Below are 21,424 nucleotides of genomic sequence, written 5' to 3'. Positions count from 1 at the left end.
CAACATAATAAACTCAATGTTGTGTTGTGATTTGTGATGTCAGCGCTACGAGATTAACGATCGTACCTGTAAAAATGTTATTTATTGGAAATTACTCCATCATATATTATGTTATAAGAAGTACCAAGGAGGCTAGCTCAGCTCTGAAGTGCGTGACTTTTCGAGTTTTCAAAAATAAAGTGAATATTTCATCCTATTCGTGACTGTGGTAAATTTTTGACAGACACATCATTACCTAGAAAGTGGTTGGTGGTGGTCCGCGAATAGCACGGAATACCCCAAGTCTGTTATTGGTTTGACTTTATAATAATTTTATGTGAAAATCACAGATGATTTTGTACTCCTTTAATTTGGAACTCAGCCAATGCCAATTAGCAGTGGAGGGACTCATGTGAGTAGGCTACTTTCCATATTTTGAAGAATGTATATTAATCATGAATAAATATGACAGATTGGTCAATTATTTAAAATATTGTATATAGAAACACAAAAACAACGCTTGATAAAATTGTTTAAAATTCCACAGCAATTTAATATGTGGTTGGTAGGCATTCTAATAAAATAATCAAGGCAGATTTTCAAATATTGTCATAAATATTGCTATTTATTTCCTAAATTCTAGATAGGTATCTGTATATTTTAGGGAAAATTGCATGATTTTGAAAACAACTAAACTAGCCCAGTTTTTAAACTGTGAATTGTTACAAAAATAGGAACTGCCTTCAAACGACAACAACTTTGGAAAAAGAGGTGTAAAATTAAATTCACACTTAATTTTGGCTAGACAGAAATATTTTTAACCAAAATTGTCTGAAAAAGATATTAGCCTTAAGTAGTGACTTAAGAAGTATTATTTGATATGATGTTTTAACTGTATATTTGATCTGTATCTGTGTTCATTTAGAAGAGTGAGAGTTGAATGATTGGTATGGTATACTAACATGTTGAGAAGGGTTAAGGGTTACTGTAAGAATAATAATTAACTCCTTATCTAATCATGTTATTTCCCTTTCTTCTTGAGAGTGTCAGAGGTTGTAATAGGGTGCAAAAACAACCTTGAAAAGAAACAATCTACCCACATATCACGTGGATAACAGTAATTAAGTCCCAGTTTAATCCTATGATAAAAATCAATAATAGCTGGAAACTGGACCAAGCTCTAGATGGCATTGATAATTGGGCTTTTAATGAAAACTAGGGGCGTAGTCCCTAAAAAGCTCAAAATGTAAAACACCTTATTTTAATATTTAAAAAATAAAACAGCCCTCTTAGTCAAACAAAAGCTATACCTACATAACATCAACATCTCACTCCATTCTATGCCAACCTTTAATTTTCAGTCGATAAAAACATTTGTAAAGAAAAAAGTAAAAGGGGGTGCCTTAATAAAGTGTTTAAATGTTTAAGCTTTCTAAAATCAATATTAAATAAATTCCAGGAGAAAAGTAGCAATGCTGGTAAACCTGAGGGAGTGTCTGTGCCCAAGACCAAGAAGCTGTTATCCGTTGCTCCATCAGTTTTGCCTCTCTTACCGGCCGTTCCAAAGCCTCCAAAGCTTCATCAGCGCTCTAACACTACATTGAGGTGAAATGATTTTAAATTCTAAATGACTGATCCATATGTTTAATTCTTGTAATACATTGATGAAAAAATGGTCATTGACATATTGATTTTTAGTTTCTGAGAAAAAAAAAACTAATTTACCATCCTGTTCCATTGTAAATTAGCATAGTCATATTAGATTGCTGTGAGAAACAATCTAAACAATGGTACATTTTGTAGCTAAATAAAGTAGAATAAATTGTTTAATGAATTAATTAAAAAATTAATGACGACAATTGACAGTCAGATAGGGCAAAAACTACCCAGAAGGCTTGGGGTTACCTTTATGAATGACCATTCAATGTCCATCTAAAAAAGTAGGAGGGAGGCTACGGCCCTGCAAAGGCCCTCCCAATCACCATTTATCAAACTAAATTCCACAGTTATTAGTTGGTATAGTTTATAGAATGCAAATTCAAGTAAATTTTATTTCAAATCTCATCTACTGTGTTAGGGCTTTTCTGTTTAACTTTTACTGTGTTATTCAATCACTACTTTCCATTAGTAATCTTGAACTTAGAATAACCCTGTTAAATAAATGCTGTACCTGTATAACGAAGCACTTGGTAATTACTTGATTGAATTAACTTTAAGAAAGTTTTTCAGTGGTGGAGTCTGTGGACTAACTGGGGAAGTAGACATCAAAGACAACAATAAAGATCGAATTACTTTAGATAGGTAAGAATTCAAGAGTTATAATTTGCTTGAAACCTGGTTAGTTAAGTTTTAAGTTTTGATCCAAGATAATCAAGAGTTAGGGTAACACATAGACCTATTCATCTTGTCAAAATCCCCTAAGGCTACTAATCAGTGCCGGATTTAGGGTACTTGCGGCCCTAGGCCAAATTACTTGAGCGGCCCTCCCCCTCCCCCTGTGGTGGAAATTCCTTGCGATCGCGGAAGTAATTGTGAATATCTAATATGCATCAAAAGGGGACATCATCATCAACTTCTATGATCGTTGTTGAAATCGTGGGCATCTCTCTTAAATCAAGTCAAAAAGCAATCATAGGTATCCGTGACCGCGGCAAAATCATGAACATCCCTTGCGGGCTGCAACAAAGGAACATCATACTCGACACTCGCGACCACGGTGAAATCGTGAAGATCTCCCACGGGCTGCAATCACAGGGACATCATCATCGACACTCGCGGCCATGGCAAAATCGTAAACATCTCCCACGGGCTGCAATCATGGGGACATCATCATCAACACTCGCGGCTGTGGCTAAATCGTGAACATCTCCCGTGGTCAGCAATTACGGGACATCATCATTATCGACACTCGCGGCCACGGTGAAATCATGAACATCTTCCGCGGGAGCAAACATGGGGACATAATTTTCATCATCGACCCCCACAGCTGTGGTGAAATCGTGAACATCTCCCTCGGTCCGCATTCACGGAGACATCATTATCGTCACCGCAGCAAACTGATGGTTAAACAAATATTTTATCTAAAAACGTGTTTTTAATCCACTGCGGCCCCCTTTTGCTTGCGACCCTAGACCGCGGCCTAGTGGTATATCCGGCACTGCTACTCATACTTGCTAACATTTCAAGTTTCAATAAGTTAAACCATCAAGAGTTCTCTCAATATTCCATTCTTTGTCCTTACCTTGTTGCAAAATATGGGTAAAATGACTATAATCATTATACACAGCTTAAATTGATACTAAAGGCTAAAATAACTTTATAGTGAGGATAGGTAGTTCTGGTGGGAAACATGCTACTTGGGGTGGTGATAATATATAGGACTAATACCACTCAGACCCGAATTTTGAAGGACGGAGTTTAAGGAATTTATACTGTATGCCATAGTATAGCAAATATCTACCATAGCCCTAATTAATGTTCTACCACTGCACATAAATCATAGAAAAAAGTAAGGTTCTCATTGTGTACCACAGGTTTTTGTTGCTAGTTGGTTCAAATTAGCTGTTGTCATAAATGCAAAAAATAATAGTGCTGCACCCTTTTGGTAAACCTGATAACTTTTTAATGCTATTTAATACCATAGAACCAACTTGTGCAGTTGAAACAGCTGACAAAATTCTTTAATCTATATATTAATACGCAAGCAGTTTGCTTTTCACAGTCATAACTCGATAAAGGCTTGACGGATGAGCAGTGCTGTGGGAAGTTTCAGATTTATAGTTCTAATCCTGGCTTTAAAATAATCATCGTTTGCCGTATTGCAGCTTGGGAGCGAGCGCACCCACCAGGATGGCATTAGGGTTCCGAGTGGGAGCGATCACTCCCATGCCGCTACGAACGTGTTAATAAAAATTTTCATTTGTCTCCTTGCCCAGTCCACATAACACTCTCAATAAATTAAGCATAGTCATGCTTATAATTTCTACCATGAGCATTGTATTAATCATCATTATACTGCTAAGAAACATTCTTATTACAGGAGAGGACTAACGTCGTTACCCGTACTTGCGGCAGATGCACAAGTGAAGCTCCTATCTCTGCAGCACAATCTAATCACTAGGCTCGACAATATCTCTACTATTGGACTCTCAAAGTTGGTGTTCCTTGACGTCTATGATAATCAGCTGGATAGGATCGCAGGCCTAGACTCTTTACCTACCTTGCGAGTTCTGCTTATGGGAAAGAATAGGTATAACATCTAGTAAGGCTTTTAAACTGTGTTTTATGAGGTTGACCTGTTTTCACACATTTGGTGTAGACATCGATGAGATGAGGCCTATCTATTGCTGATCCAACCAGAAGCCTTTCTGTTTAATAGGCACCAACACTCACTTAGCTATATAATAGGCAGCATACACAGAATACTAAATAATAATAGAATTTTAAAGCTCATGTCAGTGCATGCTTGATGTTTTTTAAATACAAACGCTAGAAGATTTTAAGTTTTGCTACATATGCCATAAAGGAAAAATGTATTGTAATTTATGGATGAAATTTTCCCAATAAATTCCAACAATGACACTCTCCAATAGAAAAACAAAGTTTTATAAATTCAAAATTATAACCGTACCTGAAGCAGAATGGTTACTAGCTGCTAATTAAGCTGCTATAGCTGGTTTTAGTGCTAGTTTAAAACTAAAAATCTAGACAGTTTGATTAAGGAAAAGGATTACTTGATTTGGTTAATTTTACGACTCATAACTGGACCTAGATGTCCCTGATGATCATTGAACATAGAGCTTTTATAATAATGATCATTGCGTAAGAAACAGCTCAGTCAAAGCTATAAGACTGGGACGGGTGGCGTCGTCCTGTAATCCAGCTACTATAACCGTGCAAAATAATGAACAACCGATCATCTTGAGCAGGAGTGTCGACGAATCACTGTTAGACGTTTGGAAGAACGTCAGCGCACTGCAATTTCTCAAACCTCTTGTGTCTAAATTCAATCAACTTTAAACCTTAGAGAAATATATTTGAACATTGTAATAAGTACAAACAGTAAACAAAACATTAAATTGTACAACTGACTCACAACAGAAAATAATAAATAACTAACCAATCAGCTGATATTAATAAAATGCACACCCAAGTGAGCTGCTGTCTTAAAGGATTGATTGATTTAAACATTGTTGATATTTGTAGCAGGAATGTTTTACAATATCTAATTGATTTTAGAATCAGACGAATGGAAGGATTACGGAATCTAATGAAGTTGGAAGTCCTAGACTTGCACGGCAACCAGATATCACAAGTGGGAGGATTATCCTCCCTCTGTGAACTGAAAGTGCTCAACTTAGCCGGTAACCAGATTCGATCGCTAGGAGTAGCAGATCTACAAGGTCTCAGTTCACTACAGGAACTGAACCTACGTCGGAACCGACTCAAGCGGCTGCAGTGTTTCGGAGAAACACCTCAACTGCAAAAACTGTTTTTGAGCAACAATGAGATACAATCGTAAGTCGCATGGAACTTTTTTACTTTAGCTTAAACATGTATAAACTTACCGAGCTGTTGGGATCGGTAGCTCCCTATCCCAACATGTATCTTTACTTTATGTTTATATTTGGATTAACACGTTCGCTACTGAGCGTCGCATATATGCGACGCCGCGGTCATTGCCACAGACCGAGGTATACATTTGAATCTTACACATAGACCGACTGTCACTTGGATAACAGTACACACAGACCACGGGCAAAAACCTGTAAAACAGCGATCATTTACATTGTAATACGCTACAATGGTGTTTGTAAATAAATTATTCTTGTTTATTTGTATTTTTTATAACCTTTTGTAATGTCGCATATTTGCGACGCCCGGTCTACAGCGAAGACAATAATGAAAATTATCATAGTTTTCTTGAAATAGACTAAACGTCGCATATATGCGACAGTTCATTTTTTTGTGTTTTAAGGTGAAAGTAAGTAAAGAAATAAACAGATTATTCAAGAACAGTTTATAACTGAACAAATATAAAAGCTGCATAGGATAATGCAGCATACATACTGCATACATACATACAGTGATGCAGAAAAGTAAAGACCAGTTTTTCCAACTATTATATGACGCCACCAATCATCATATCCACAGACCAAGCGACGCAGTTGTGCGTCAGACATCTCTGTAGACCACTGCAGGGAATTCAGTGCCTTCAAATAGACCACTACAAAGATATAAGCATTTTAATAACATTAGAACCCCGACGCAAATATGCGTCGGCAGTCTATTTTAATGTGACTAGCCGTCGCATATATGCGACGGCAGTCCATGGGTGGAAACCGGCCGTCGCATATGTGCGTCGCTGGTCCATGTGAATGGAAAATTTCGTACTATTGCAGTAGCGAACGTGTTAAGTTATACAATCTCAAATAGTAGTAAAGTGGTAGGTCCATGAATTGTTTGGAGAGTACAACATTCTGTCAGGCTTAAACTTCAGCATGCATAGTGAGTGTTTTAAAAACACTTAAAATCAATAAAATTCTCCTAGATAAATTGTATTAATCCATCCCAGACTTTTTAGCAGACATATCCCTTTTGGGTTACAATGGTTGACCACTGTACCTTTATGTGTATTCGTATTGTATAGTGTATTGCTGTGTAACTCATCAGTATTTATTGTATTAATTGTTCTACAACCATGTAAGTAGATTAGGGCATTTTATAAATTAACAAGACACCATGAAGTTGCATTTGGTATTATTTTTTGTGCTGATAAATTATTTTATTCTATTTGAACATTGATCAGCTTGTCCCAAACATGTGGTTATTTCCAGTATTGAGGACATGAGCAGCGTGGTCAAGGCAGCCCAGATACGTGAGGTCAGTGTAGATGGCAACCCCATCGCTCTTCTTGGAGACTGTGTGTCATTCCTGGTGTCATACCTCCCCAACTTGGAGCTTCTCAGCCAAGTTCAGGTAATTCAAAGTTCAGTGTGCACATGCATCCTCTTCTGTCTGGTTAGTCCTGGGTCCTGGTATCAACAGGGTTTCTCATCCTCTAAAAAAATCCTTTTTTTTTTCATTACAACCCTATTTTTTCACCTCGTCAATCCAACTTCTTCTAGGTGTTTCTCCCGGCCCCTTCCCTCATTCACAATTTCACCATCCTTTTCTTAGAAATTCTCTTTTTTTCTCATAATTATCTCCAAATCATTATCTCATTATGGAATGACCAAATCATCTATTGGAACTCCTCCTTTTCCTCTTTGCTGTCTTCAACTAATCTCATCTCTGATCTCTTTGTTCATAACTCACGTTGTTTTACTTTTAATAGCTGTTACAAATTTATTTCCTCCAGCTTGTATTGTGCTCCATTCTTCTTCCAGTATACTTTCCACCCGTGAGTAACTATTGGCCCATAATAAGCTTTTTAAATATATGGCTTTAATCAATCATAAATCAGTACTGGTACCTACTTTATTTACTCAAAAGGTACAAAAAAGTCATTTTCTTTTACAAACTGCAATGAACTTACTTTTTAGACAGATTTTTTCTCCTTGAGTTGATCCAGATTGTTGGAGTTTGGATGATTGAAGTCCTACAGTTGTCTCAATCTCTGTCATTACTCACAGCTTGTATAAGGCATGATGCAATTTTACATATTCAAAATTTAACAAAATTGGTTTTGTAGAATTTTAAAGAGATTTCTAAGAACATTACATAACTCATGCCCACGGGGAAAAAAGGTACAATAACTCACTTTAACACACTTTTTACTGTTGAATATCTTGTTGATGCAAACTTGGCTACAGGTGTCAGATCAGGTGCGCAAGGCAGCATTGGCCTGGCGAGCGAACAAGGAGCAGACTAGTGCTATGTTCTCTCACCTCAGCGCTGGCATCACACTGGAGGAGGAGACCAAGAGAGAAGAGGTGATTTGCAATGCTCGGACGAACTGGGAACTGCTGAGGTAAGGTATGAAGGTAATTCTGCAGCAAATAACATGAACATTGAGTTTTGATCAACTGACCTTCTAAACTATCTGATGATCAAGCACCGATAAACCATAAGCTATTTTTGTGTAGTATGACTGTATACCAACATGTACGTTACAACAACACCTTATTCCTCTTGGAAATTGTTTATTGCTTCAGGAACTTGCTCATCCCAAAACGAGGTTGAAAGAGATTAATAAAAGAAAATACAAAATATTTTGAGCACCAAAGATAGAAGGAAACTGAAACTTAGCCTCGGAGATAGTTGGGGGCATGAAGAGAAGGATCTTCCAACCCCTGTTAGTCGCCTCTACAATAAACTGGAGAAGGCTATGGTCCTATGCTAATCCGAAAACCCACTTGGAAACTTTCTGATTGTTTAAGCACGCTGGATAACACATAGTTTGTCTACTCCTCACCTCATTCTCTGCTACCCTTTTTTCATAGTCCCTGCGCGAACAGGAATCTGTGGCTGAGTAGAGGACTATCGCTTTATCTGATTTACAGATCACAGACCACCAAACAGCTGCTAAGTAAGCACAGTTCCTCGCTCAAAGACCTGCGGAGTGAGAACATCATAGCTCCAGAGGACCAACTTCCCTTGTCTGCAAGAGCAGTCCATCTACCAGAGAGGGCCGAGGCCCGTAGAATCACTTACAGCAAGAAGAGAACTGTATCGCAACAGGTAACTTACAAAATTTGTGTACTTTTCAAGTATTTCTTGTTGTGATATTTTATACTCTACCTTTTCTTCTTTACTTTATGTTTAAATTGTTAATCATATGTTATTTATGTTTTTATTATTTGACTGTTTGTATACAATTCCTAACATGTACCTAGTGTCATTCTTCAGTAAATTAAAGTCTTGTTCTGTTCAGGTAATTACTTTCATTTCTACTACATTTCTTGAAAAACATTTATGTTTCTAGTATATCAGAACATTTTGATAAAAAATGTGAGTTTGATGGTTGATTTGTTTGACCAACCAAATTAACCCTCCGAGTGTCCATAGTTTAGGCCTTAATGTCCACCTATTTTTGGCGCATTTGCAAGATTTTATTAAAACGGATCTGAGAAGCTTAAAACAATGTTAATTCTAATGTTCTATATACCATTTTGTTTGGAAAATCATGGGCTTCAATATTATATATAAAACATAAGGAACATTTTTTCAAAAAAAAAAATTTTAGGTAAAAAAATATAATTTTGAAAATTAAAAAAAAAAAATAAGTTCGCGCTCAATGAAATTGTATAAATTATAGGCCTATAAATATTTGAAAATAGCCACTTTGTTCTAAATTTTATGAGGATTACAAATATATAATAATATAAGGAAGTAGATTTGCAAATAAATAAGTTATGGGCAAAAAACTGATTTCAGTATATAGCGTTTAGCTAAGAATGCATAGCCTAACCATAGCTAGGAATCTGGCTGATAATTTACATCAATATCACTACCTACTTCTTCAGGATCATCAACCAGCACTTCAAAACCACTTAAATCTTCTTATAATGCACCACGTATATCACTACTTTTGATTTTTAACACTAAAAAAATGATAAACGTAATAAAACACATCAGTCATCGGTCCGGGGGAACCTAGCTGTTTACAAATACACGCACGTCAGCTGTCTGCTACAATATTTTCGGAACTAAAATGAATAGCGCTTAGAGACAGACTTCTGGAGAAAGCTTAGAATATTACGGAAAGAACGATACCTAACTCGATCCAGTTCAATCCGATTCAGTCAGTCATAGAGCCTTCGCCGTAAACGATGTTTGTGCGTCTTAAACTCGACGCGTGACCCTACACAAAGTGTGTTGTGCGTCTATTTTTTGACGCGTGACCCTCGGAGGGTTAATATAGAGGGGAATATTATTGTTTACTTGATCATATCCAAACTTAATTGGTTTTAAAACTTCACAGGAAAAATTGCCATATCTAAAACAACTTCCAAGGTAGTCTTAGTTCTTGTGTCCAGTATTTTTTGTAAGGCAGACAAGGCAGTAGCCTACTTCAAATTCAAATTACTTAAGGTTAGAATCATTTAGGTGAAGTAAAGAAGTGATAATCTATGTTGTTGAAATTATTAATTAATGAGACTTTTTGTTACGTGTTAATTTCTCTAAAATAGACGAATTACTTACCTTGGTTATCCTCAATAAGGAATATGACTAACCGAGGTTAAGGTAAGAAGATAACTGCAAGAAATACTGAGGCTGCAGTGGACCCAAGATTTGTAAATTTGACGAGTAGTATTATTTTGTAATTTTAAGTGTTCCTAAATTTGTTTCACAGTATATATTGTTGCTTAAGTGTTGTACACAATAACATGCATGGCTTTTATAGCACTGATAATTAAACAAGTAGTTTTTGTTTTAGAGGAATTGGTAAAACATTTACATTCTGTATTGTCAAATGAGCAATTCATAACATTTACAGTTCTTCAGCACAAAAAACTACAATGATGTAACATACAAATATTATGTCAGTTGAGAATTAAATCAAGTAATGAATGGTAAAACAACTGTCTTGCAAGCCATCTAAATGAATTGCTTGAAATTTAAAGTCTTTAATAACAAAAACCTAAAATAAATACAAATACCACTTGTCCATGTATATAGTTTGTTTTGTATTTCTCGTGTTGATAAACCAGTTTTGCACCGTTAAGCGCTCAAGAATAAAAAGCATTTAGATTGATTGAAAAAAAAAATAAAATAAAAATAAGGTTCAATGATACAGATTTTAAAATCTAAAACAGCATAAAAATTGTTCCTGGTCAATAATAAACACATAGAACGATAGTAAATTTAACAAATGTAATCTAGCATGCCATTAAATCATGAGTTTATTTATTTACCAAATATATAAAATGTAAATAATCTTTTAAGAAAATTTACACGCACAAAGAACACTGTGAAACTAAATCGCATGGAAAATGTCAAAACCGACCAGAGAATGAATATTAGATGAAAGAAAGGAAAGTAAAAAAAAATTAATCCGAATCCTGTCCAATCAGGTGACTGAACAGGTGCGAAAAGCAGCAATGGTTTGGAAAGCAAACAGAGAGAAAACCATAGAAAGAGAAGAAGCTATCACCAATGCTCGTGAGAAATGGGAGACTTTGAAATGCTCTGAGGTGGCAAAGTCTCAGCTAAGTTCTTCCCTTAGAGAGCTGCGTTTTGAAGAGATAATTCCTTTAAATCAATCGTTACCTTTGTCCGGCAAAGCTGTACAATTACCGCAGAGAGCCAAACGAAACATATTCTCTAAAAGGAAAAATCATAGTCAGGTTTGTATTGCGGTTGGTTGCTCGTGGAACGTTCTCGCTTGCTCGGAATTGAATCATCTCATTGTCATTTTTTTCATACCATCCATCGCTAAAAGGCCGTGGGCATGATGGTAGAGAATGGTTAGTAGTTCACAATTCACAACAGGTAAGATTGATCACAACGCTGAATTGAGCATGGGTTGATTTCCCTTTTGCGGAAGCACTATTGCATTGTTGGGTTTGGATTTGATTTCATGAATGGTAAAGGTATTTAACTATTAGGGCATTTCATCTCATATAATTAATTCTGTATAACTCAGTTCACAAAACTGTATAACATGAGCTACTGTTTTTTTTTCTTTTTTTATGTATTACCATAGATTAACCAACACAAGTAGCCTTCTCATCCCATTGTAAATTTTGAAGCATGTTTTTCGTGTCTAGTTCATGTCAAAATTCATGTTTTCGGCCCCTGGACTATATTGTTAAGACAATAATAGGTTTTTTACATACCTCAGTCAAATAGTCCAAAAATGGTATTGCTCAACAGCTTACATGTTTCGTTGCGAAGACAACATTATCAAAGCTTGCAACTCGTCAAAAACACATTTAAAACACGAACACGAACACAGAAAACATTAATACGGTACGAATACACGATTGACATTTAGATAGCGCTATCATAATACTGATTTGGTCCGGCGCGGCACGGGGCTGGTAGCAGGCTGCAACCAGCAGTCTGCTATGCTATGCAATGCTATGCTGGCGCTCCTCTTAAGATATTATTAATTTGAATTTAAAAATCAAAGCCTATATGGTTTATGCATGTGCACTGAAGGTTTGTTTGAGACTTTACTCAAATAATGCTCCACACGTTTTTACAATATTCAAGTAAATTTTACTTATTTCTTTCAAAATTGGTAGTTTGTTTTATGGTAGAAAATGCTTTTTAAATAGATAGCATAAGAAATTATTTATCTGTGCTCAATACGTTCCATGAGCACATGCTATAACCTATAGAGGCATATGTGGATGTGCTAATACAAGAAATATAGTGGTAACCTCAAAATTATATAATTTAAATTAGGATCCTACCTGTAAAGATCCATGTTTCAAGAAAGATAATTTAAATCTTTAAATTGCCTTTAGTTGGTTAATAAAACATCCACATCATTTAACCAATCAGAAAACACATTAATGTATGCAGAGAATTGAAAAGAACAAAATCGTCTATTGTAAACAATACTCCTAACAAACAATAATCAACACGCAGGTACAAGAAGCAGAGCCTCTACCACCGTCACACACTGAACCTGTTGAGTTCTTCAGGCTGCCACCGATCCTGGCACCTCTGCTGCAGAAAGGGGAGAGAGAGGCGGGGGAGAGTGTGTCCAGTGTAGAGCCAGTGGCAGACAGCTCTCTCAGCTCACTACCTGACGAGAGCACTAGTGAAAGTGACACTGGCAAAGGTGAGTCACACTGCAGCAGAAAGGAGGAGAGAGAGGCGGGGGAGAGTGTATCCAGTGCAGAGCCAGTGGTAGACAGCTCTCTCAGCTCACTACCTGACGAGAGCGAAAGTGACACTGGCAAAGGTGAGTCACACTGCAGCAGAAAGGGGAGAGAGAGGCAGGGGAGAGTTTATCCAGTGTAGAGCCAGTGGCAGACAGCTCTCTCAGCTCACTACCTGACGAGAGCACTAGTGAAAGTGACACTGGCAAAGGTGAGTCACACTGCAGCAGAAAGGAGGAGAGAAAGGCAGGGGAGAGTTTATCCAGTGTAGAGCCAGTGGTAGACAGCTCTCTGAGCTCACTACCTGACGAGAGCACTAGTGAAAGTGACACTGGCAAAGGTGAGTCACACTGCAGCAGAAAGGAGGATAGAGAGGCAGGAGAGAGTGTGTCCAGTGTAGAGCCAGTGGCAGACAGCTCTCTCAGCTCACTACCTGACGAGAGCACTAGTGAAAGTGACACTGGCAAAGGTGAGTCACACTGCAGCAGAAAGGAGGAGAGAAAGGCAGGGGAGAGTTTATCCAGTGTAGAGCCAGTGGTAGACAGCTCTCTGAGCTCACTACCTGACGAGAGCACTAGTGAAAGTGACACTGGCAAAGGTGAGTCACACTGCAGCAGAAAGGAGGGGAGAGAGGCATGGGAGAGTTTATCCAGTGGCAGACAGCTCTCTCAGCTCACTACCTGACGAGAGCACTAGTGAAAGTGACACTGGCAAAGGTGAGTCACACTGCAGCAGAAATAAGGAGGAGAGAAAGGCATGGGAGAGTTTATCCAGTGGCAGACAGCTCTCTCAGCTCACTACCTGACGAGAGCACTAGTGAAAGTGACACTGGCAAAGGTGAGTCACACTGCAGCAGAAATAAGGAGGAGAGAAAGGCATGGGAGAGTTTATCCAGTGGCAGACAGCTCTCTCAGCTCACTACCTGACGAGAGCACTAGTGAAAGTGACACTGGCAAAGGTGAGTCACACTGCAGCAGAAATAAGGAGGAGAGAAAGGCATGGGAGAGTTTATCCAGTGGCAGACAGCTCTCTCAGCTCACTACCTGACGAGAGCACTAGTGAAAGTGACACTGGCAAAGGTGAGTCACACTGCAGCAGAAATAAGGAGGAGAGAAAGGCATGGGAGAGTTTATCCAGTGGCAGACAGCTCTCTCAGCTCACTACCTGACGAGAGCACTAGTGAAAGTGACACTGGCAAAGGTGAGTCACACTGCAGCAGAAATAAGGAGGAGAGAAAGGCATGGGAGAGTTTATCCAGTGGCAGACAGCTCTCTCAGCTCACTACCTGACGAGAGCACTAGTGAAAGTGACACTGGCAAAGGTGAGTCACACTGCAGCAGAAATAAGGAGGAGAGAAAGGCATGGGAGAGTTTATCCAGTGGCAGACAGCTCTCTCAGCTCACTACCTGACGAGAGCACTAGTGAAAGTGACACTGGCAAAGGTGAGTCACACTGCAGCAGAAAGGAGGGGAGAAAGGCAGGGGAGATTTTATCCAGTGCAGAGCCAGTGGCAGAAAGGAGAGGTGACAATGGCACAGATGAGTTACAATGGTTGCTGGAAGGTGAAGAGGAATGATGATAGTGGCAAAGGTGATTCACTTTGCTACGGGCTGGAAAAGACATGGTGGCTTCACTTTTGTATTCCTACCTGAGTTCAACTTCTTGTATAATCTTTTAAAATAGAGTGTATATAAATTAAATATAGTATATCTTTTAGCTTTGACGCATCATATTTACAGTTTCATTGAATTTAGGAAAATTGTAAAATTTGTGAATATCTAATGTAACTAAATCCTATAGAAAGGTTTGTAATTAAATAGTTTTTTTTTGTCTCACACAAATGCATTTTATAGGTGCCTCGAGCAAGAAGGGGTCCAGAAGTAGCAGTGTTTCTCAGAGAAAGCAGATATTAACTCAGAGAACAACCGGTTCCCGGCCAAAACCAAAACCTCCTCCCAACCCTGGGAAAGTGCGAGAACAAGGTTAGTAGTGACAGATCACTGATAAACTCACTACAGTACTAAATAAATAACAAAATAATTTAGCTTTGTTAGGTTAGGTTAGGTTAGGTTTGGGAAACCAGACATATTAAAAAAAAAGTATTTTCACATACTGTAAGCGTACAACTTGTTTGCCAGCGGTGTGTGCGGGGAGAGCGGCACCAATCTCCCACTGCAGCCAAAGTTTCTGTAGCATATGGTCGGACTACGCTTTCTAAAAACATTCGACCAGAGCTGTTTGAGTTTTTTTTACTTTTATGTGTACATTTAAAAAAATTTTAATTTGAATTTAATTCAAGTATTTACCATACAATATAATTTCTGAGGGTTCTATATTATTGTTTTGGTAGTAATTGATTTTGATAACTATGTTTTTACTTATTAAAATGTACACCAAACGATAAAATTGTAGTATATTCCAATTTAATTGAAAAGCTTGACTTATTAGGTGTAAACAGTTAACTGAGTTTATGTAATTATGGAAACCTTTTGCTTATTTTCATATCATGTACAATAAATAACACCTTAAAATATCAGACGGTTTTTTCAAACACCCTGTAAAAAGGTTAATGGCTTGCAGTTATTTATTTTATATGACTAAGTTGGTGAAATGAAAGTCGGTCTCTTAATGTAAAGTATTTTATGACCGGAAGAGTATTGTATTCTATTGTGTTCTATCAACTGTTAGTCTGAGTTTATTGGACTGTGTTATGGAGTTGATTAGTGCGGTTAAGTAATTATTGAGTGATTGTAAAAAATAGCTGTGGGTTAAACATTTTTAGGCTAACTTAGATTAATATCATGGCAACCGCCCGTAAAAAAGGCAAACCATTCACAGTGTAGCGAGGGAAATTACATGACCAACAGGCGCCTACGCATCCGCTGGGAGTAGAAGTAGTATAGACAACTTTTTTAGGGCGACTAGTAGCAGATCGCCAAGCGCCGGGCTGTGGTGGGGGGCCCTCCTGGCTAAGGAGGCGGTGGAGGGTACACGCACAAACAAGTCGTGCCCTTAGAGTACGTGTTATAAAGTAGTACCCATATTACAGTACAGAAAGGGTCTTTTAGAATCTGTTCAAGATAGACACATAAGTTTTGCCTCATCCAATACAGTAACCTGTGTAACCAGGTGGCGACTACTTGGTTGAGATTAGTGGCCGCTACCTCAACGTGTATGGTCAAGGAGCATTGAGGTTTATTGATCGTCCGTGGAACCCGGTGAAAGCGGGTGACGTCACTCACGTTAGGTTCAACTACGTCAACTTCAACAGCCTCAGCTGTGTACTGGGGCGACTCAAGCAGAGGTAAACTACAAACTGTTTTTATCCACAAACTATCAATGGTGTTTTCCTGTTATAAACTTTCTTAAATAAAACCATTAAAATACATCTAAATGTTTTATAAATTTATGAACATCATTAAGGGATCAATGATATCATTAAACACCATATAGCTATTTAATTACTGTATTATGGTCAGTGGCGACAGTAGTTGAATATTATATGTAATGTCAAAAACCACATAGGCCATAAACCACATTAAGGAGTTTGGTTATATTAGTAAACATTAAATTAATTTATATTGCATTATATTTATATACATTATTAATCGATACATCCTAAAAGTAGAGGGACACTTGCCCCTTGCTCATCTAATTGCTGCCACTCTTTGGGGTTTATTTTGACTGGAACGTGTCCTACATTTTTCAATAAACAGTAATCAATTTTGTGTGGTTGACTCAAATTTAAGAGACATTGTTTAATTCACTAATATTAAGGCTTCCATGTCCATACTTGAAAACTATCATGATCTTCAGGTTAAAATCTTGTCATTTCACTTGATGCTAGTAGTACAATCTCAGCAAGTCATGATGAGATATAGCAGGTGCGAAGAGTGTAGGCCTGTGCCCTAAGCTTGCACTGACAGAGAACTAGACACATCTTGTTGAAAGCCTCTCAGCAAGGCACCTTGGCTACCATAATGTTTTGTGCTGACATTTATTTTTGCTTCTTCCTCATGGTGGTAAACTGGCATTGGCAAATACTACAGTACAGATTATAATATGATCTGTCCTCTTGTAGCCCTAGTCGTAAATTGTTCAGTACAAGAATGCTCACCAAGGTCATGGAAAATATGGGTCTCTACCAATATAAAGGTGAGCGGGAATGCCGATCCCACCCCACATCACCACTGCTTGTAGCAGTACTCAAAACACTAAATTTTGTAGGATTTTACCCTGAAGACCGCAACAGTTACTAATTACTTATTCAGTTAGTGACCTATAAATTCACAGGTTTCCTAATGCTGAGCACTATTCGTTCCGGGAAACCAACATTCACTGCATGGGCCAACTGAACGCACTAGCAGATATACAGGGACTGACTTCTCTCACAATAAATGAGGAAGGTAATCCGATCACAGGCAAGGAATGGCGAAGCTATGCCATCTATCGACTGTCTCATTGGGGTCTACGCGTGATCAATGATCAAGAGGTAAAGTTAATTTTAGCGAATTTCCCATATAGGGAATATTAGCGAATTTCCCATATAAGGAATAAGCTATTACCGTAGTACTCACGGCAAGACCTGGACCCGGGACAGATTTACTTTTTCGTTTTGAGTTCCCCAGAAGCCAAAAATTCCCTCCGTTCAAATTCATATATATATTAGTTATATGTGTTAGTTAGCACGATAACTCGAGCAAAAATGATCCAATTTTGATGAAAATCGGTAGAAACGTGTAAACCTACATTTATTCCAACGAGTTCGCAAACCAGCATGATCAAACTATGGGAACGGGGGTTTTGGGGTGAAAATTGGTTTTTCCCATTTTTTACTCAAAAAACTAGGGATGGTCAAGTCTCGAAATTTCGTGAAATTTTCGGGAAATTTTACATCTCGTTACACGAGACGAGATTTCTTTTTGGCCGAGATTTTTATCGAGACGAGAATAAAAAAAATAAAAAAAAAATTAAAAACGCCTGCAGAAAGTCAATGCAATACCCGCAATACAGGAGCGTGTTGTGAAGGCGTTCTTATTTAATTAATTCTTTAAATGTAAATATTACTTTAATTATTTTAATAATATTACTTTAATAACATTTGAGATGTTTTGTTAAGTGTAAGCAGTGTGAGGAATGTTTTATTACTATAAAAAGTCAAAACAAGTAACTATTTTATAAAAATTAATATTGCTTTTATTTTATGATTTATTTTATTTTAGTATAAGTTGAACTGGACCCGGGACCGATTTACTTTTTTGTTTTGAGGTCCCTAGAGGCCAAAAACACCATTTGTTCGAATTCATATATATAAATTCATTCATAAATAAAATGTTATTAGGGTACTTAAGTATTTTAATTTACTTAATAATATATATATATGTATGTGTGTGTGTGTGTTGGTTAGCAAGATAACTTAAGCAAAATGATCCGATTTTGATGAAATTTGGTATAAACAAGTAAACCTACATTTATTCTAATGGAATATGGGAATCGGTATTTTATGGGGGTTTTTTTAGTAAAATGGGTTTTTTTCATTTTTGACCCTAAAAACATAAATAAAATTATGGAATTTCGTTTGAAACTATTTTGTAGAGCTTAAAAAACAAATAATTTAGTATATTGTAGCGTTATTATGCACCTAATGGTTACGGACAAATTTTTAAATTTAAAATTCCCATGATATTCTTAGCAAGAATAAGTAAACTTTTGTAGTTTGCTTGTTTATGAACATATTTCGATCCAATTTGGAGAATGCATTTCTTACTTAACTATTAACATTTTACAAAAGAAAAACCACTTTTATACCCTCCCTGTTACAGCAAACCTAAGTAGTTGCGTTAAACTAATTCTATTTAGGGAATTAATGTGATATTTTTAAGGAGACATTTTCGTTTGCTGCTGTGTGGTATTTGGATAATATAACAGTACTAGGGAGTAAAGACATAGGCCTAGCCTAGTTGGCAACAAACTACTTAAACAGCTTTTGAAAGGAATACATCTTTCTTGATAGTCACCTAGTAATAAGAACGTTGAGAGATAGGTTCTGAGAGTTCTTGCTTTTTTCCAATTTGAAACTGGACTAAACTGTACTTATGATCATTGAGCATTAATTCATGATTTTGGATCAACAAATAGCTAACTTGAAATCTAGTCCGGAACCATAATTAATCCAGTTTTCTTTGTTGATAGATCAAGGTGGAAGACATATCAGTGGCCACCCAGGAGTACAACGGTCTCAGTGAGCTGGTACTGTGGTCTCTGCCAGACAGTCTACTGCAGCCTCTGTTGTCTAGACTGCGGCTGGAGACTACGCAGCAGAGTGCCAGACACTGGCTGTGGGCTGCAGACCCGGCGCTGCGGACTGTAGTGGCTAAGGAGGCATTGCAGTGGCGTAGGACCAACCTTTCACAGGTATTCCCTTATTACTAAGGCTGTGTTCTTGACCAGCATATAGCTGGATAAACTGTGTCATTTTTTAAAACTAAGCTTATTTACAATATTTTTGTTAGTCAAACTGAGTATTATTTTATGGTTTTAGGATTGCATTTCACAGCTGACGAAGTCAATCACAAAAATAATTCCCATCAGAATTGACAGTTGGCACCAAAATTTATTTTTGGTTTGGTTTTTTTTTATCTCAACTGTAGATAACGTGAATCATTTATCCTATCTTTACCCTAGTTGGAGCGACGAACATGCTCTCGAACATATTGGTCGTCCCCACAGACGGGCGAGCATGTTTGCGAGCATGTTCGTGTTCAGGCTCGCCAGGTCCAACGAGCCGAGCGCCGAGCCCAACATGCTCGCCGTGACGGATCCCACACACGGGCGAGCATGTTCGTCACCAACACCGTCACGAGCATGCTCGCCCGTGTATGGGGGGCTTTAAAATCAAGCCACAACCTAAACACACTAAACAAAAAACATTTGGATGATGACAACTGATCAAATACCACAGAGAAAGTCTTAGATTTACATTTAAGTCGCAATTTGGAAACGAACTTTGATCGAATAGGTACAGTCATAGATGAAACATACTTTCTTAGGTACATTAACAGATTTGATTTACGTAGCTAAATAAGGTTATAATAACAAATAACATTTTATCTTAAACAATTCGTCGGTGAATCACATTCATGGATCCTCTCATAAATGGCAAATTTAAACAGGTCCACGTCGTAGGAAGTGGTGAAGTAAGTAGTAAAGGCGAGACATGCGGAGTGTGGGAAACGTTTATGGCGTGGAAGTTAGATAATTAGTGTGGGAACGCTTTATTGCAGTTAGATTAACGTATCTAAAATACTAAAATGCTATGGGAAGGAAAGGAAACAGGTCAACAACGTAGGAAGTGGTGAAGGAAGTAGAGCAAAGGCCAGCAGTGCGGTGTGTGGGAACTGTCTGTGGCAGTTAGATTAATGTGTCTGCAATCTTAAAATGCTAAGGAGGGAGGGGAACAGGTCAACAACGTAGGAAGTGGTGAAGGAAGTAGAGCAAAGGCCAGCAGTGTGGTGTGTGGGAACTGTCTGTGGCAGTTAGATTAATGTATCTGCAATCTTAAAATGCTAAGGAGGGAGGGGAACAGGTCCACGACGTAGGAAGTGGTGAAGGAAGTAGTAAAGGCTAGCAGTGCAGAGTGTGGGAACATTTGTATTTTGTATTATATCTATAAAAATCTGTTGCTTTATTAAAAATCATAAAACATGATTGCGGAGGCTCAACTGGCTTTCATAGCTATGAAAGCAGTCCAAGTTAATACAATAAGTTACAAAATATTTTTACCCAGGTATATATATAGCCTTACCAGTAGTACCAGTATATTTTAAAGTGGGTTTTATTAAGGTTATAATTTTTTAGGAAAACTCTAGGTCAGGATAGTGATTTCTTAGCAGCTAGCTTACCCTAGGAAGAACATAGTACCCAAAGAAGACAAACAGAAACACTTATCACTACTTTATCAGGACACCTAAAGCTGACAGTTCTTTCTTCATTTAAAAATTACTAACCTTGCATTTGTTTTTAGGAGGACATGTTATGGAGACACAAAGGTAAAAATTATCTGGGAACTCTTCTAGACCAGGCCTGCTCGGCAATTGTCAAACTGCGGATGTTGGATCAACAATGGCCGACAATTCTGCGAGAGTTGGTCAGGGACACGTTAGTCGACTACTCAACACTTGATGCTTACATGAAACAATGTATGAATAACCTCAAGCTTTAAACAGTCTATCTTTACTGCATCAGCTGCCAATCTCAACCATTTAAGCTGCCCCCAGAAATAAAAAAGGTAAAATTATGAACTAAAAAAAACTACTCGTATGATTTTTATAAAATATTTGTTTATTTAGCTAAATTAGGCAATTCTAAGCACTTTTTCCTCTGGTACTTTTGGGGAAAACGCCGTTTTCACTCCAAAATTTGTGTTTTAAGGTTACTTGAAACAAATTCTCAAAGTTCTGAGGTGATCAGATGGATGGTTTGATAAAATATCTTTAGTAAAACAAGAGCAATAATACATATTTATATACCAATTAAATGTATGTACCCACTTTCTGAAAGTGTACTTAAGATCTAATAAAACAAGGGAAAAAAATGGAATTCAAAATTTGTTAAAAAGTAACCCTGAGTTTGAAAACCAAACCACATTGTACATAAAATTAAAACTT

The 21,424-nt window shown here is 37.5% G+C and overlaps 1 protein-coding gene across 1 annotated transcript; it reads left to right on the top strand.

Moving 5' to 3' along the window:
- Positions 1 to 60: 60 nt before the first annotated feature.
- Positions 61 to 21,008, top strand: LOC128997528 (uncharacterized). Its single transcript, XM_054423168.1, has 19 exons — positions 61 to 391; positions 1,439 to 1,584; positions 2,209 to 2,280; positions 4,019 to 4,228; positions 5,218 to 5,496; positions 6,816 to 6,957; positions 7,794 to 7,951; positions 8,484 to 8,661; positions 10,998 to 11,270; positions 12,523 to 12,841; positions 12,901 to 13,356; positions 13,491 to 13,595; positions 13,733 to 13,837; positions 13,985 to 14,200; positions 14,612 to 14,740; positions 15,888 to 16,062; positions 17,052 to 17,250; positions 18,951 to 19,172; positions 20,782 to 21,008. Exons 1-19 carry the CDS (start codon positions 365 to 367, stop codon positions 20,977 to 20,979), a joined length of 3,609 nt encoding a protein of 1,202 aa, XP_054279143.1. The 5' UTR covers positions 61 to 364; the 3' UTR covers positions 20,980 to 21,008.
- Positions 21,009 to 21,424: the final 416 nt, after the last annotated feature.

This window comes from Macrosteles quadrilineatus, unplaced genomic scaffold (genome assembly GCF_028750875.1).
Source record: "Macrosteles quadrilineatus isolate MER2022 unplaced genomic scaffold, UCM_ALF_1.0 Scaffold_6__1_contigs__length_79288215, whole genome shotgun sequence".
Taxonomy (NCBI): domain Eukaryota; kingdom Metazoa; phylum Arthropoda; class Insecta; order Hemiptera; family Cicadellidae; genus Macrosteles; species Macrosteles quadrilineatus.
This window is presented reverse-complemented; position numbering and strand designations above follow the sequence as displayed.